The 18,376-nt window shown below is 53.4% G+C and overlaps 1 protein-coding gene across 1 annotated transcript in view; it reads right to left on the reverse strand.

Annotated features, from left to right (window-relative positions):
* Positions 1 to 919: 919 nt before the first annotated feature.
* Positions 920 to 18,376, reverse strand: part of TESMIN (testis expressed metallothionein like protein) — a 35,247-nt gene continuing 17,790 nt past the window's right edge. The window contains exons 6-9 of the mRNA XM_047072403.1: positions 7,582 to 7,684; positions 4,801 to 4,938; positions 2,548 to 2,723; positions 920 to 2,156 (exon numbers count right to left, since the gene is read on the reverse strand). Of these exons, the coding sequence (XP_046928359.1) occupies positions 1,967 to 2,156; positions 2,548 to 2,723; positions 4,801 to 4,938; positions 7,582 to 7,684 (607 nt within the window). The 3' untranslated portion in view covers positions 920 to 1,966. The remainder of the gene's footprint in view (positions 2,157 to 2,547; positions 2,724 to 4,800; positions 4,939 to 7,581; positions 7,685 to 18,376) is intronic.

Consider the following 18,376-nt stretch of genomic DNA (forward strand, 5'->3'; position numbering starts at 1 on the left):
CCCAGGCGCCCCTGTCTATTGTGGTTTCAAGCTGCATCCCCGCTGGCTTTCGGCCAACCGTGGGAGAGTTCCAGGTAGTGGTGCAGGGATCTGTAAAGGGCCCTGCTGAACCCCCCCTCCCTCCGCAACGTACTTCCTCTGGCTGTCCATCTGTGTCCTTTATAATAAATTGGGATAGTAAGAAAAGTGTCTCCCTGAGCTCCTGGGCTGTTACAGCAAATTCTCAGACCCGAGGAGCGGCCCTGGGAACGGCCTTGCCGCCTGCGGCCAAGGCAGACAGAGGTGTGGGTTACCCGGGACCCCGCGCCGTGACCGGTGTCCGAATGGGGGCCGGCCTCGAGGGCCTCGTGTGATCTGCCACTAAGTCCAGGCAGTTAGTGTCCGAATTGAATTAAATAACAAAAAAACCACCCCCCAAAACCTCCGGATAATCTAACCCTAACCACAGAGGTGGCCAAGTCACGTAGTACAGGACAGACACTGTGCAAAGCCACACCCACAGACGAGGACACGCCACTTTTATTTTTATGTGGTTTTACAAGGCACTGGCTCTCTACCCGCAACAATAGACGTAATGTATCCTTTTGGTCGTGCTACTTATGCCTCTGGGCTGGCTTCGCCCGCAACTCTGCTCCGGTTTTCCCTCCTCATGCTGAATTTTCTAAAAGCGGTGTGGCCTTGGCCTGCAGATCATGCCGTGGGCAGCACTTGGGGAGCGACGCAGAAGGCAGGCCACCCTCCAGGAAGGGGTCGGGAAGCCCGTTCCAGGCCCCTCCCAGCCCCAGGGGTGAAGTGGGCGGGGCTCCCCCCACCCCTCACCCCCGCACCCCTCCAGCTCCGCCCCGGATGCACCCGGACAACGAACAACGGGGCGCCAGCCTGGGGACAGCCCCCCACCACCCCCGGGCAGTGCTCGTCTCTGCCCCTGGATTGTGCCCACGGAGTCTCCATCCCAAGGGGCCAGAGGGGGAAAGAAGTGGCCACGAACTCGGTGTTTCCCTCCCGCTCTGTGGTTCCCCGTCAGAACTCGCTGTTCCAAGGGCTCCGCGCTTCCGGCACCGCTCGGCTTGTAAACGAGCTTTCTAAACGAGCTCTGAGGGCCCGATACTGTCAATAAACACGGACACCTGCCGGGTATATATGTTCACTGACCGAGTTAATTACAACAAGGGGAGGCATTTGAACATTTTAATCCTCTTTGCTGTTTACAACAGAACCAGAAGAGAGTCCACTTAATAACCAATCTCACCTGCTGGTTTCTGCAAACCAGTTATCTTAACGGTATTTTAACGAACAAGAATAATATTAGAACAATAACCAGGGAGAAAGTTAACTGGATGATACAGCTTTTCCACAACCCAATGAAAACACCTAAGAAACTAGATAGTTTTTGGTCCCATAACCCGCAACCCCACCGCCCGCGTTTCACGGGGGCCCTGAGAGAGACGGAGAGTTTGCGGGCGACCCTGGGAAAGTGTCCACGCTCAGGGACGCCTCAAGGTATTCAGTACGTCTCTAGTCTGAGTTGTATCTTAGCAGCCCATCTGGAGAGTTAATTTCAAAATACTACTAGCGAAAACTCACCGTGGCTCTTTAGGCAGAGAAGCCTCCAGAGGAAAACCGCCCAGACGGGGTGAAGTCAGGAGGAACGGACAGACTTCTCCGCAGAGCCTTCAACCCTCCCTCCCTCGGCGTCGGGGCAGAGGCTTCTCCCGACATCACAGGAGTCCTCGCCCTCTCCCCAGGGCCACACAGCAGCGTGTCACGTCCGCACTTCCTCAAAAAGGGGGCTTTTGATCGCCGAGACCCTCGGCCCCTGCGCCAGCCCCCTCGGCACCCTGATGCGGACGGAAAGCTGCCCCCCCTTCCCCGCAGCCCCTTAAACAACCCTTCCAAACTCCGGCTCGCCTCCCCCCGGCACATCCAGACGACGTCTCTGTGCCTTCAGAGTTTTCTCCACCGAACTCTACTCGATTTCCAACCCTTTGGATTGAAACTCCATCCGGAGGATCTGGGACAGGCACCTCCCGAACTCCTCCAGGATCATCTGCTCCGCCAGGCGTTCCGAGCAGCGCTCCTTCTCGGCCTCCTCGCCCTGGGCCAGCAGGCAGGAGCACGTGCCTTCCACCACCTCCCAGGAGATGCACGAGGGCCGCCTGGCAGAGACACGGCGGTTACGGGCCGCGGTCCTGAACTCCAGACCCAGCGGGTGTCTGCGACACCTGAGACGTTCAAGGGGACCCGCGTCCTGGTATGTTAAAGAACGTCACCGGCTCCCGCACAGAGCAGGTAACTCGGCGAGGACGAAAACAGACGACCCACTTACATACAGGACAGGTCGGACACAGCGGTCTCGGCAGGGCACCCCTCCCTCCCCGAGGAAACACGGGGTGACATCTAGGGCCGGTCAAGCCCGGGGGGCTGCCGGTCCTCCCCGTCCCTCGCACCCACCCCCTGGACACACGCACTTGCTTTCCAAGTGTATAGACCGACTCTCCTCAAATTCACCTGCTTCCCCTCTTCTGACGGCGGGTTCACGGCACCTACCTGTCTTTTGTGAACTGCGGCAGTCCCGCGGATTCAGTTGGTGACAAATGAGGGCTGCCTTCAAACCCTCCAGCGTCCGGATGGTAGGGCATGCTCATTAGGGTTTTCCTTTCTGGGCCTTCGTCATAATTTTTGCAACCAATGCATTTGCAAATAGAAGAACACATAATTTTGGCCTGGTAAGACAAAACGCTTCAATGGAATTAGACTGCTCGTAATTCGGCAAAAAGCAACACATTCTGTCTGGACCTTAAATAACAGCGTGTGGGCATGTGCGCGGCAGATACGGCATTTTTCACAAACGGAGGCTTTACGGTGACCCTGCGTCCAGGGTCAGTTTTTTGACCCAATTGTTCGTCGACACAATTTTTCCCACGGCATTGGCTCACTTCGTGTCTCGGCGTCGCAGTTTGGTCATTCTCTCGTCGTTGCCTTGACATTTTTGTGACGGTGCTCTGTGAGCAGTGAGGGCGTCCCAGCACTCAGATGGTGGCGGGCACTTTTTCCCAACAAAGCATTTCTTAACGGAGGCGTGGACGTTGTGTTTTCGCCCCCAGGCTACGGCACACTTACCAGACCACGTGTAATATAGACACGACTTTTCTATGCGCTTGGGAAGCCAAAACCTTCGTTTGGCTGCCTGACTGCGGTGATCTGGAACGGGCCCCGTGGGACCCCCCCCCAGGGGGCCCCAGTGGCGCAGGCCCTGCTGTGGCCCAGCTCGCGCAGGTGGGTGGGGTCTGAGACCCCCCCCCGAGGGCAGGCCTGGGGTGGGTGTTCTGGGAGAGGCCCTTCCTGCTTACTCGTGGGCGGACTTTCTTGTGTTTCTTGTCGCCAGGCAGCTGGCCCGGCCAGCCGGGCGACCCCTTCTCACGCCGGCTGGGCGGTCTGGACGCCGGCCTGCCCAGCGCTATGGTTCCCGGCCCCCTCTTTCTTTACGCTGCTGGGATTTCCCTCTGTTCTCTTCAGCTCAGAGACGCACATCAAGAGGAATCCATTGTGTTTTACCCGCACCTCTGGGTGTCTTGAGCAAGAGGCCTTTCAGGATTTCTAGCCTACTCTGGAGAATACGGGGCATCTGCCTGGGCCTCCGGAAAACGGGCGGCTCGCTGTCTCGGGCGGCAGGGAGGGCACCGTGGAGGGCGGCTGGAGGTGCCGTCCGCGCCTGGAGATCCTTCTGCTGGGGCGATGCCACTCGCTGGCTGAATTCGGCATCTCTGCAGTACTTCTGACCGTATTTGCAAAATCCTAGCCGGGGGATCGCTAGGTCTGCTCACTCAGATCTTCCAACACGTGTCCCCGGAACCACAAGGAGTCTTCTGAAGCCTGACCATCTGTGACTACCTTTTAAAAGTAAACTTCAGGGGGCGCCTGGGTGGCTCGGTCGGTTAAGCGTCCGACTTCGGCTCAGGTCACGATCTCACAGTTTGTGGGTTCGAGCCCTGCGTCGGGCTCTGTGCTGACAGCTCAGAGCCTGGAGCCTGCTTCGGATTCTGTGTCTCCCTCTCTGTCTGACCCTACCCCGTTCATGCTCTGTCTCTCTCTGTCTCAAAAATAAATAAACGTTAAAAAAAACTTTTTTTTTTAATTAAAAAAATAAATAAATAAAAGTAAACTTCACAGGCGCCCCCCCCAAGACGGCAAGCAAACCAAAGGAGAGCCTTTCGAGGGAGGGTTTCCTGGCTGCTTTGCTGCTGGGACTTGCGGGCTCCTTCCTCTGCCTCCCTGTCCTCCAACACCAAGAAAGGAGACAGAAAAGGCGGCAGGAAAGGGGAAACCACAGGGCGGGAACAAGCCCCTCCACGGCCACCGAACCCTTGAGAAACGGGTTCGTCCAGGAACTCGGTCTGCACCGCCGTGTCCCAGCATCTGGCCGGCGGCCAGGGTCCGCCGCCCGCTCTGGGCTCTGAGCGCCCGGCCTGGGCACCCAGCTCTGCCAGGCAGGGCCCGCACAGAGCGGGCGGGGCCGGGCGGCGGGCGGCCTCCGCTGGGCGCCGGGGGCTGGGCTCGGAGCGGGCGACCGGTTCCCGAAGGGGCCCCGGGTTCATTTGCTTGACTCGGAAAGCATGGCTGGTCGCCGAGAAATTCATGCGGATTAACACGAGTGCACGACAGAAACCTTAGGGGGAAGCAGACGGAACCCGACTTCTTTTTTAATTACGGTAAAACACAATTCTTTCAACCGCAGAGGTTACTGAGGCCCAGATACCGGCCTGTTGGTTTTCGTACCAGCCCCGGGGAAGAGCGACTGACCTCGTAGCACTCACAGTAATTCTTAAGGCAGCCTGACCTCCTGCAGTTACAGCCTCTGTTGTGCCGAGGCTTCACGTCTCCCGGCTTCCCCTTCCCAATCTTTGGCTGGAAAGCTTCTGGGTTCCTATCGAGACATGCCTAAGGCAGAAAACACAAAAGTCCGTCAGGTACCCTCCGTTCTGGCAAGAGAACGTTCCGCGAGACTTACGGGGCCTCCAGGAAGGGCCCCGCGTGTCCTGTTCCAACACACGCACGCGCTTGAAGGCACTGCCTTCCCCCCGGCTCCCCCCCCGCCCCCCGCTGCCCCACTGCTGCCCCGAGGTTCAAGGTCGTGTACGTAGTTACTGTGAAATCGCCGGATGGTAAAGATGCGAACAAGATGATGGTGTCCCCGTAGCCGTGTCTCCTTCCCGGCATGTTTTTCCCGAGACAGCGGGGAAGGTGGCGCTGTGCTCACGGCGTACTGAACATCTACCGTGTTCCGGGCACCTTTCCCGGGGGGTTTGCGTGCACTCCCTCACTTAGTCCTCACAGCGGCCTCGGGAAGTAAACCCCACCGTTGTTTCTGTCTCACAGATGAAGAAACTGAGGCCCGAGAGCTTAAGTAGTACATGGCAAGGGACGGAAGGGGGTCGCCCGGCCCGGGGCCCCGCCACTGGGCCCCGTCCTGCTCGCGCGACGCGCTCGCTGGGCTTTTTATCCTGGCCGCTCTAACTTTTTATCCATCTCTCCGCTATCTATCTACACAGACAAATGCGGGCATAGCGTTTTTAATGAAGTGATTGGGTACAGCAGCGCCTGGGGGTCCGACGTCGGCTCAGGTCGTGATCTCGCGGTTCGTGGGCTCGAGCCCCGCGTCGGGCTCTGTGCGGACAGCCCAGAGCCCGGGGCCCGCTTCCCATTCTGGGTCTCCCTCTCCCTCTGCCCCTCCCCTGCTTGTGCTCTGTCTCTCTCTGTCTCTCACAAATTAAAAATGAAAACATTAAAAAGACAACAGCAAACAGACAAAGTCACTCAGGCCAATCCGAGCACCAGGCAAGTCACGGTAGCAGCCCTGCCCTCCTCGCTCCCCTCCCCCCAGCCACGGGTTAACACGTAGGGTCTGTGCGGTCTGACAAGACCCTCCCGTCACTGCAGAGGGTCCCCTGGGCAGCACGGCCTGGAGCGAGACTGGGGGACAGCGGGGTGTCACGAATGGCGCACGACCCAGCCCCAGAGGCTCCCCGTGACTCCCCCCCATCAACATACCCGGTGGGGACCCCCGTGCCGACCCCCTCTGCTGTCCCCGCGCAAGCATCAGCAGCACGGCGCCCACGAGACTCCCCTTCTTCTTCTCACCATCCGCTCTCTCCCACTCTACCGCTGACCAACACTGGGCTGTCCCCGGTGGAGCACGCGCGCTCACGCACACTCACGCACGCTTCCGGTGCCCCTGTGTTCAGGAACAACATTGCTGGCTCATAGCACGTGCAAAGGTCCCGCTGCGGAAACTATTGCCACACGATTTCCCCACGTGCTTATGCCATCGTATGTTCCTACCAGCGATGCTTGAAAATGCCAACGCTTTCAAAACCACATTTTTTTGTTTTTAACTTGAGAGAGAACCGTGCACAAGCAGGGGAGAGGGGCAGAGGGAGAGAGAGAATCCTAAGCGCAGAGCCTGATGTGGGGCGCGATCCCACAACCCCGGGATCGAGACCTGAGCCAAAGTCACGAGTCCGATGCCCAACCGACTGGGCCACCCAGGCGCCCCCCAAATTCCAACACTTTTTAAATAAAACTTTATACACTTTTAGCTGTAGACAATACCTTTCAGCCCCAAAGAAAGAAAATGCCACACCACCGAAGTTTAGCGGCATCATCATTCTCTTCCGTCCCATGGCTCTGGCTCTATCAAAATGGGTAAGGTACTTTCAAGTGACCTGTCTATAATCCAAGAGGGGAATTAAATTATCGTAGGGACAAAACGGAGCATGACAGCCTCAAGGCGACACGCGATGGCCCGTGACTTCCCTTTGTAAACCGGGGGCACCAAAACGTCACGCCCCACGCCCGACTGTCCTCCCTTCTCTGATGATCTTTGATGCCCATGGGAAGGGGTGAGCCGCGAGCTCCCGCATCCGGCCTGTAGCGCACACGGGGCCACAGAGCCGCCGTGGCCCCCCGAGGAAAGTCCAGATGCGCCCCCTTCACCCGGAAGCCACAGAGAATAAACACTGGGCACATGTCGTGGCTGAGAGCCCCAGCCAGCTCGCCATCCAGCCGGCTCCTACCCCTCTCAGACGCCACCCTCCAAGCTCGGCCTGTCTCCCACATGATCGAGTTTAGGACTCAAATCTCTGAACCCCAAATCAGGACAAAGTGGACATCTGCACGCTCTTAAGTCGGCACCTCCACCGAAGCCATCCCACACGGTGGGGAACAAAGATCTTTCTCTGGCTGCCGCTCTCCCGACAGCTCTCTCGAGAGCCAATACCCCACCCTCGGGGATCTCTGGAGGTAAGTTTTGTGAGTATCTCATGCACGTGTGTGATTCATTCATTCATTCATTCGTTCGTTCGTGAAAGAGCAGGGCGAGGGGCAGAAGGAGAGGCAGAGAGAGAATCCCAAGCAGGTTCCACGCTCAGGGTGGAGCCCGACGCGGCGCTCGATCCACGGCCCCGGGATCGTGACCTGAGCCGAAACCAAGAGTCGGACCCTCGGCCCACTGAGCCACCCGGGCGCCCCCTCAAGCACTTTTAAAGACCGTTAGAACGCGCGGAGTCAGTGGGAAGTGGTCACCTTAATGGCCTTGAACCGCTGGACTTCGTGATGCAGGTTGTTGCAGCAATTGTTACAGTTGCAGTTGTGGCAAAAGTCCCCGCTGGCAAAGCATTCGCAGTACCTGTGAAGCAACGACACGGCGGCTCAGAGGCCGCGATCGCCATCGACAGCAGTGGGCACGGGAAAGGAGCCGGCGTGCCGCAGTCCACACGGCTGCCGCTTAGACGCCTCTGACGCCTTCCTGGTGAGAGCTACAACCCGGGGCGATGCCCTCCAGCGGCCAAGAGGACAGAGAGAAACGAGTCAGAGCCACTCGTTTCGTAATGTAGGAGTTTGCAAAGCAAAACGGTTTCCCGGACGCCGTCAGCCGCTGCCCCCACCTCTGACCGGGCGTCCACCGACGCCCCCCGCCCCCAGGAGCGGCCCCCGCTGGCGAGCAGGAGACACACACGTGTCACCCCCTGCTGTAACGGGAGGGCGTTCGTGGATCCCCGCTCTGCAGAACAGCTTTGGTGGCGGAATCCCTCCCAGACTGCGGCCACTGCGTCCCGGGATTCCGGGAGTCATAAAGGCAACGGCCGGTGACAGGTGGCCGTGCTGACGACCTCGCAGAGCGGTCAGCGTGGCTGGGCCTGTGGCTTGCGCGCTGAGACGCCTTCCTCGCCTCGCGTGGGAATTCAGTGTCGAGGCACGGACTCCCCCCGTCTTACCCACAACCGGCCCCCCGGGGAGGTTTCGCAAGTTCTCCTCCCCGACGGGTCCCACACCGCTCTCTTCCAAGAGCATGAGGCATCGACAAGGGCTTCAAATCCGTCTGTCACACCAGCTCTGCCGCCAGGTCCCCACATTATCTGCTGCGGGTTATTTGTCGCATCTTGAGCACTAAAATGGAAGTCATGGCATCTAAGCTGCCAGTCTCAAGGGGTCGCCCAGGGGAGCTGGGACAGCGTGTGGCCCTGCTTCCCGTCCAGTGCTGGGTGAGGCCGGGAGGGGCCTCTGTTGGACACCACGGTGGCCGGATGTCCGTACCAGCCTCGCCGTTACGGAATTCATAAACGTTATTCTTCTTTCGTGTATGGTTTTAACTTTCTTAAATAATATTTTTAAATGCATGTCAAGCCAAGAGGAGAGTACAAGAGATCATCAGAGGTGAAATAAACAGGAAACTGCAGGGGCGCCTGGGGGGCTCAGTCGGTTCGGCGTCCGACTTCGGCTCAGGCCACAATCTCACGGTTCGTGAGTTCGAGCCCCGCGTCGGGCTCGGTGCTGACAGCTCGGAGCCCGGAGCCTGCTTCCGGTTCTGTGTCTCCCTCTCTCTCTGCCCCTCCCCTGCTCACCTCTGTCTCTCTCTGTCTCGAAAATAAATTTAAAAAGAGAAGAAGAAGAAGAAGAAGAAGAAGAAGAAGAAGAAGAAACTGCAAACTTGGCGGGGGGCGGGGGGCGGGGGGCATGGCTCTGTGGCGGCTAAGGGTTGTCCTGGGGCATCTGCTGGTCCCTGGTGACCCAGAGCCTGCTCATTCAGGAGACAGAAGACAAAATCCGGGCTACCGAACGTGGGAGGTGCACCAGACACACACACACACACACACACACACACACACACACACATGCCCATAAAAAGCACAGGCCCTTAAAGGGCAAACTCCCCACAAATCATCTACTCCACTGGGACAGAGAGAACAGGAGGAGGAGGCTGGAAAGCAGAGGAGAGAGGTACCGAGAACTGACTCAAGAGCGCGCCAGCTCTGAAGACTGGGAAGCAGCGGGCCCAGAGGCTGCTCTGGGGCGGGAGCGCAGGGAGGGTGGGATGGGAAGAGAACTGGCGGAAATGCTATTTCGGGGGGCGCGGGCCCCCAGGCTCCTGCCCCCTTCCAGCACCCTCCGCCCTCTCCATCACCGTGGCCAGAGACCGAAATTACTCTCTGGGGTAAAACAAGTGAGGGCTGGGGGATCACAACGGATCAAAGGAGGAAAGGTGAGTGTGGAGCCCCGTGGCCCCTAGGACCCTAGCACCACCCTGGAAAAGCCTTCTCCGAGGATCCCAGCCAGCCCAGAACGACATACAGGGAGGACGGGTCCCGCAGTTTCCCAACAGACAGATGGCTTAGTCACACGGCCCGACGGTGCGGCCACAGTGAGCAGGTCCCCACTGATGCACGGAGAGTCCCCAGGCAGCTTACGCCTCGTTCTTAAGTGTGAGCAGTGTGACAGCCGGAGATCCGCACACATTTCAGGGAACATTTTGACCTGAAAGACAGAGGACTAAACGGAAACGGGGGGAGCGAGGGCCTCAACGGCTTTGGACGAATTAAGAAACAAGAAAATGATACTTAAAAAAAAACAGACTATAAAAATGATGTTCTGGAAAATAAAGAAGCAATCACATGAGAGGATTACCTACCTTAACAGACGGCATGAAAACTAGAGTGCCCACCGAAAAAGGGAAGCGAAAACACAGGCTGAGTTTTCTAGGTCCAAAATTTTCACAATTAGAGGTCCGGAAAGAGAAGAGTTTTACGATCAAAGGGGCACATGGGCCCCTGGGTGGCTCAGTCAGTTAAGTGACCGACTCTTGATTTCAGCTCAGGTCACGATCTCACGGTTCATGGGATCGAGCCCCACCTCAGGCTCTGCGCTGACAGTGTGGAGCCTGCTTGGGATTCTCTCTCTCCCTCTCTCTCTGCCCCTCCCCCGCTCATGCACACGCACGTGCTCTCTCTCTCTCTCTCTCTCTCAAAATAAATAAATATACCTTAAGAAAATAATGAAGGGCAGAAAATAATTTAGGAACATTTCTCAGAACTAAGGGGCACGTCTCTTCAGAGTAAAAGGACTGCCAAGTGGCCAGCGCAAGAGGTGAAAGAGACCCAAAGCAAGACTTCATCACCTAGTTTCAGAGCACCGGGAACACAGACGGGATCCTACGAGGTTCTAGAAAGAGTAAAACGGATTTCATACAAGCAGCAAGAACGAGAATGCTATCAAAACTTCAATGGCAACACCGGAAACTAGAAGAAAAGGTGGCAAAGCCTTCCAAATTCTGAAGAAAAACTGAAGTTGAACTAAAGTTGGAACTCCAACTCCAAAATAACCATCTAGGCGTTGAGGACAGGCTCTGACGGGTTTAGACATGGGACGATCTCTCTGCACGCTCTCAAAGGACGCCCCGGAGGATGCGCTACGTCAAACGACGCAGAGTCAAACGAGGACGACAAGGGGGATCCAAGAGCCGGGGAATCAGACTTGAGGAGGACACAGAGGAAGTCCTGGGCGTGGCGGCAGAGGGGAGTCCAAGGTCAGAGCTGCACATCAGGCCTGGAAGCCACACTGTCCATGGCGGGAAGACAGTTAAATACCCAGAGCGCAGTTTAAGGTTTAAATTAGTGTCATGTACATAGAAAGCTGAGTACCAAGTATTAACTCAAGGGAAAAGATGAAGAAGGGCAGGAAAGGAAATTAATCAAGGTCCACAGAGAGTAGTGTTTTCCTAGTTGTGAAATACAAAGACTACTGATCTAACCACGGGCATCTGATGTCTGGGTGTGGGAAATGGTGGCAGGGAGCTGACAGGGTGGCAGGGCGGAAACAGCCAAACCCACATCTTCCATGGTACAGAAATGAGATTATTCCCAAGTTGAAAAGCCAAGCTTAGCAAAGCAGGTAGGTTACTTCCATTTATGGAGGCGAATATTAAAAGACTCTGTTAAGAGAGTCGAAAATTCCTGGAGGTCAGAAAATAAGGGACAATTATCAGGGAGCTACCATTCTTCCTCACGAGCCTTGTAGAATTATTTGGCTCTTTAGACTCTACGTGTGTTGGGGCACCTGGCTGGTTTAGTCAGTGGAGCGTGCAACTCTTGATGTTGGGGTTGTGAGTTTGAGCCCCATGTAGAGATTACTTAAAAATAAAATCTAAGGGGTGCCTGGGTGGCGCAGTCGGTTAAGCGTCCGACTCCAGCCAGGTCACGATCTCGCGGTCCGTGAGTTCGAGCCCCGCGTCAGGCTCTGGGCTGATGGCTCAGAGCCTGGAGCCTGTTTCCGATTCTGTGTCTCCCTCTCTCTCTGCCCCTCCCCTGTTCATGCTCTGTCTCTCTCTGTCCCAAAAATAAATAAACGTTGAAAAAAAAATTAAAAAAAAAAAACTAAATAAACATTAAAAAAAATTTTTTTAATACAGAAAAAAGGTTATGAGGAACGGTGGATAGTTAGGCCAGAAAATGGCAGATTAGCATTACAGGATGAAGAGACTGTGTGCAGTGAGGACACATGTAAGTGTTCCAGAACTGTCAAAAGTTGTGAATCCACTGATTTCAGAACGTTAGCGAACCCCCAAAAGATATACACAAAGAAAAAACAAAGACAAAAGGGAAATCTTAAAAGCCCCAGAGAGAAAAGACAGGTTACCTAGATTGACAGTGTACTTTTGTTAGAAATCATGGAAAACAGTAGAACGAGATCTTCAAAGCTCTGAGAGGAAAACTGAAAATCTAGAATTTTATACCCAGTCAAACTATGTTTACTCACCAAGGTCCAGACCAGGCACATGTCGTCTCTTGTCCTACATACTTTGCTGGGTGGTTTGATCGATTAACTCTTGCCCCTCTGCTTTTTTTAACTTTAAGTTGAAGATTTTTAAATCTCTGTCCCCAAACCTGCTCTGTCTCCTACCCTAAAATCCTTGTTTTCTTCTTCTGCCATCAGCATGAAAGGATTATCTAAATCTGTTGCTTGTTCTTCCTCGTCTCCCATTCACCCTTTACCCTACTGCCCTCGGACCTTCTTCTCTGCCCCCACTGGCTCTCAGAGGCAATCAACGACCTCCTCACTGGAGATGCAAAGACCCCTTCGCTGCACGTTTGCTTCAGGGGCTGTAACACTCTTATGTTCCGGAACCGCATTTCCAACTTCCTTTCAGACGTTTCTACCTCCACCTCAGTGTCCAGCCTTAACTTGCAATCTTCTCCCACCACTTCCTGCTCAAGCCGTGCTCCCTCTCTGCATCCGTGGTGCCGTCTACCGCTAAAATAATCCTGAGTCCCTTCTGACAGTTACCTTTCTTTCTCTCTTTTCCCAAGGAGTTACCAAGTCTGCTGATTCCGGCTCAGAAATGTCTTTTTTTTTTAAATTTTATCTTTATACGAGTGAATGACATTGGTTGAACAAAAGTGTGTCGGTATAAATAAACACAAAGAAAAAGATTACAATCACCCAGAATCCCACTCCCTAGAGATGATCATTCAGTGAACGTATTTCAGACTTTTTCTCTAAAACAAAACGTACCAAAATAAACATATGCTGTTTGATCACATGTTAAAGACAAACAAAAGCAAGGTCATATTCTATACACTGTTTCAGTGTGCTTTTATTACTTACCAATATCAGGAATCACTATGACAACTTGCTTTTACTACTTATCAATATTATGAGTGTTTCCCATGTAAAAAGATTCATACACCATTTTAATGACTGCAAAGTGCCCCCACTCTGTAGCAGCAGCATGATTTATTTAATAGTTCTCTTTATACTGAACGTTTAGATCAATTTACAGATTTTGGAATATGAACAATACTCCAACAGTGGCACTGGCCCCCCTTCTGTTCCTAGAACCCCGTATCCCTTCCCTGTCTTGCCCTAGGGCCTTTTCACCTGCTGTTTCCTCTGCCTAGAGCACTCTTAGCCACCCGCTTTCAATCCACCTCCACCTCATTAACTCTCCTCATCCAAACACCCCTCCCTCAGGGAAGCTTCTCTGACTTTCACACTTGGTCAACTCCGCCCACCCGCACACACCCATTACTGCTCCTTTGCCACATTTTCCGTATTTCCACCCTGACCTTTATGGATATGATTATCTTATGCACGTCCATCTCCCCCATCAGGCTGTGAGTGCCAAGAGGGCAGGGACCATGACTATATTGTTCATGTTGGTCTTCCTCAGTCCTGAAACCACAGGCGTTCAAAAATATTGGTGGGATTGAATGAGTAAATGTACACGTCTGAAATGTCTCTTCAGTCTCTGGGTTTTTCCTTCATTGCTACCCTCCCTGCCTTAGTTCAGGTCTTCCTCACCTCTTCCACACTCTTGTGATAGCCTCTTAACTAATCTCACTTTCAACTCCCTCCACCTTGGCCGTTAGTGCTAATTTCCCGAAGCGGGTATCAGGCAAAAAGCAGCGAAGAAAAAGCTGTAATCCGAGACTACAAAATCAAGTGGTATTGTGCATTCCTGGTGGGAATGTCAAATGGTACAGCCTCCGTGGAGAACCAGTATGGCAGTTCCTTAAAAAGCTAAAACACAGACTTAGTCTACAATCCAGCAATTCAACTTCCGGGTATGTAGACCCAAAAGAATTGAAAGCTGAGACTCAAACAGATGCTGGTACACCACAGTTCACAGCGGCATTAATCACATCAGCCGAAAGGTGGAAACAACCCATATGTCCATTACCAGATGAAGGGCTAAACAGAATGTGGTCTATTCATCCAGTGGAATACTACTGAGCCTTAAAAAAGGAATGGAAGTTAGGGGCGCCTGGGTGGCTCGGTCGGTGAAGCGTCCGACTCTGGCTCAGGTTACGATCTCATGGTTCCAGGGTTCGAGCCCCGTGTCGGGCTCTCTGCTGAGAGCTCGGAGCCTGGAGTCTGCTTCCGATTCTGTGTCTCCCTCTCTCTCTGCCCCTCCCCCGCTCATGCTCTGTCTCTTTTAAAAATCAACATTAAAAAATAAATAAATAAAAATATTTCAAGTGAGTGACACCAAAAGTGCCTCATACCAATTGTTGTAGGTGCATTACAGCAGGTGCAGAGGGTTAATCTAAACCTTTAAAGGCATTTCCTAAAAAAAACAAGAAAGAATGAAAATAAATAGGCAGTTAGGGGGCGCCTGGGTGGCTCAGTTGGTTAAGTGTCCAACTTCAGCTCAGGTCATGATCTCACAGCTCATGGGTTCAACCCCGCCCCCAACCCCCCACACCCCCCACCCCCACCCCCCTCGGGCTCTGTGCTAACAGCTCAGAGCCTGAAGCTTGCCTCGGGCTGACAAAATAGACAAACTCCTCGTGGGAAAGATCTAGAAGGAGAAAGGGTACAAACAAATGATAGTAGAAATTAAAACTAAAATATTAGAAAATTTACAAGATACATGCAGAGACAATCTTTTTTTAATGTTTATTTATTTTTGAGAGAGACAGAGCGTGAGTGGAGGAGGGGCAGACAGAGAGGAAGACACAGAATTAGAAGCAGTTCCAGGCTCTGAGCCGTCAGCACAGAGCCCAACGCGGGGCTCGAACTCACAGGCCATGAGATCACGACCTTAGCCTAAGTCAGACGCCCAACTGACTGAGCCACCCAAGCTCCCCTTTGCAGAGACAATTTTCAAAACAATGTAAGAACATATAAACAGGAATATGAGTAGATTTAACATTTTAGAGAATTCAACAATTTTCAAGAAAAATATAAAATATTAAAATGGACTCAAGAAGAAATAAAAACCGAGAGAAAGCAATAACCACGAGAGAAAGTGGACTGAGTAGCCCATCCCCTTCTCTCACGCCAACCCACAAAGACACCCAGCCCAGATGGGGTTTTTTTTCCCAATGTTTATTTATTTTTGAGAGAGAGAGAGAGAGAGAGAGAAGGCACAAGCAGGGGAGGCGCAGAGAGAGAGGGAAACACAGAACCTGAAGCAGGCTGTGAGCACAGAGCCTGATGCAGGGGTTGAACCCACGAGCCGTGAGACCGTGACCTGAGCCAAAGCCAGACGCTTAACCGACTGAGCCACCCAGGCGCCCTCCAGCCCAGATGGTTTTATAGGCGAAGTGCAATCAAACTTCAAAGAACAAATAAATGCTACCTTACCCAGGCTTTCTCAGAGGCTTCACAGAAGAGGGTGGAGTGGGGATAGGGAAGCCCGATAATGCATTTTGTCAGGCAATATAAAATGCTGGTGCTGACACCACAACCAAAGTTTGAAAAAAGTGGGAAAGGAAAATTGTACCTCTACCCGACTCAAGAAAACATGCAGTCAGTCAGTCCTAGGCAGAATATTAGAAAACCGGATCGTGCAGTGTTCACAAAAAAAGGTAAAATCAGTACCTTGTGATCAATTTGGGTTCACCCCCCAGCATACAAGGGTGGATTAACATTAGAAAATTTATTGTAACGGATGATACTGTAAGATCAAAAGAAGACAACAATGATCATTGCCATAAATTCGGGGAAAAGCCTTTGATACAAGTCACCGCTCAGTTATAAGAGGAGTAAAAAAGAAAGCGTGTTATGAACCAGGAAGAGGAGACCCCCCCTTAGCCGGACACGGGTGTGGGGCAGAGAAGCAATGTTTCCACGGTAACCACTCCCCCCTTATTCTACAGCAACACCAATTCCAGCCGAGCACGTGGTTGGCTCCACTCAAGACGACATTTCCCAGCTTCCTACCGAGCTTGGTCTGAGCACGTGATAGGTTCTGGCCAACGGAGTGTGAGCGGAAGTGATTTGGGCCGTTTCTGGTTATGCCTTGAAAGGTGAGAAGTGTGCCTGCACCCTCCTTCGTCTCCCCCAGTGGCTGGAATGAAGGTGAAGGGGAGGGCTGGGGCAGCCGATAAGGGAGGCCAACACACCAACGCTGACAGCCGCCGCACGAGCCCCGAAATGACTCAGGTGTACGTCTCAGGCACGCCTCGGGTATACGGCCTCAAAACCCTGCAGCAAATATCTTATTTAGGGCAAGCGATGTTGGAAATATTACTAGTAAAACCAGGAGCCAACTAGTAACCGCTGTGGGCACTTGCTTTCATCGCGGTGGTAGAGACCCTCGCTAAGGGGATAAGGCAAGAAAAAGGAAAAGAGTATAAAGCTGAGGAAAGACGTCATGGCCGTTATTTGCGGACAAGATGAGTGTCTAAATACAAAAGTGAAGGAAATCTACAGACGAATCCTTACAACTAAGAAGGGGGACCCACGCCTGGGGCGGGATCCAGACCCGCACACGGACACCAAACCCCGAGAGCCGACGGGAAACCCCTGCAGATCGCTCGGGACTGTGTTAGGGCTTTGCAATAAATGGTGCTAGACAATTAATTGCACATATCGAAGAAAAAAACAAAAACGAAATCAGATCCCCTACCTAACGCCATTCATAAGAGTCAATTCCAGGTGCATTAAGGTCCCGATGGGGAAAAGCGAACCTTTAAAACTCTAGGACGAACTCTAACAGCACAACTAAACTTGGGGTGGGGCCTCTGGGTGGCTCAGTCGGTTAAGCGTCCGACTTCGGCTCAGGTCACGATCTCGCGGTCTGTGAGTTCGAGCCCCGCGTCGGGTTCTCTGCCGACGGCTCGGAGCCTGGAGCCTGCTTCGGATTCTGTCTCCCTCTCTCTCTGCTCCTCCCCTGTTCACGCTCTGTCTCTCTCTCTCTCAAAAATAAATAAAAACATGAAAAAAAATGTTTTAAGCTTGGGGTATGTCTGGACTTCTTGGACAAGAAGGCAGTAATAATAAAGACAAGTGACAATTTTGACCGCATTAAACTTAAAACGCCTGTCCATCAGCAGTCAGTGCTGACGTTAAACCACGTGTACCGAGTGCTTGGTAGACCTCAGACCTTACGCGCTGTCCCTGTCTTCGTGAGAAGTACGACCGTCCGTGCCCCCTTCCGCAGGGTCAGAGCGCCGTCTGGGTTGAAAACCCCACGTGTTGGGTCAGGACAAATACCTCGGTGCCCAAGTGAACTCCCACTCCTGTTCTCGCCACTTATGTGGACCTGCCCGTCTATGCAAAATTGCTTTGCTCTCCGGAAAGGCCCGGACCGGTCTGCCCAAGTTGGCGGCAGCAAGAGAGCGGGGGAAGCGTCATCCTCTCCGGTCTGAGGCTCCCCCGCTCGGCAGACTCGCTCGACCCAGACTCCAGGGTTCCGAGTCTCCGGTGGCAGAAAATCGGACTGCCGGCTGGTTGACGGATGGATGTGGATGGCGGTCGTTGGGAGGGCGCCTCGTTCCCAGGTGGTCACGCGTTGTTACCACCGTCGCACGCGGTCTACGTGTTCTCGCTCTAGGGACTTGTAGCGTCCCCCCTTCCGGAGTCGACTCTCGTTGTTGCCTAGGAAACCACATCCATTGCCCCCAGGTGAAGTGAGGTGGCCCCTCTTCTGTCCGTGAAACCCACGGAAGCAGCACCACCTGTTAAAGGCGCTGTTCTCGAGGTGCTTGGGGGCTGGCAAGACGGCAGCCTGTCAACGCTTTTGGGTAATCCTACTCCATGGCTTAGGGAAGGGGATGACACTGTTCAAGAAAATACCTGAGCTGCCCTGTGGTGTGTTCACTTCCCGGAGGCACGCTGTATCCTAGAATTGTGGAGTCTTAACGTGTTTGAAAAAATCTAAGACAACATACGTTCTAAACTTATTCTTAACTCACTGGCCATCCTGACAAATTCGTTAAAACACTGGCATTAAATATCTGAAACCTTTTTAGGGGCGCCCGGGGGGCTCAGTCGGTGAAGCGTCCGACTTCGGCTCAGGTCACGATCTCACGGTTCATGGGTTCGAGCCCCGCGTCGGGCTCTGTGCTGACGGCTCGGAGCCCGGAGCCTGGCTTCGGATTCGGAGTCTCCCTCTCTCTCTGCCCCTCCCCTGCTCACGCTCTGTGTGTGTGTCTCTCTCTCTCTCTCAAAAATAAATGTTTAAAAAATAAACATAAATAACTAAACAAGCTTTTAAACCTTTTTAGATGCACATCTGAGCTGGTAAGAAATTTAAGGAAACGAGGAAACCCCTCAGAGGCCAGAAAGTAAGAGACACAAAAATTCAGCGGGGCAA

Source organism: Lynx rufus, unplaced genomic scaffold (genome assembly GCF_022079265.1).
Source record: "Lynx rufus isolate CCGP_SWC_20201006 ecotype Redwood Valley unplaced genomic scaffold, mLynRuf1.p SCAF_9, whole genome shotgun sequence".
Lineage (NCBI taxonomy): Eukaryota > Metazoa > Chordata > Mammalia > Carnivora > Felidae > Lynx > Lynx rufus.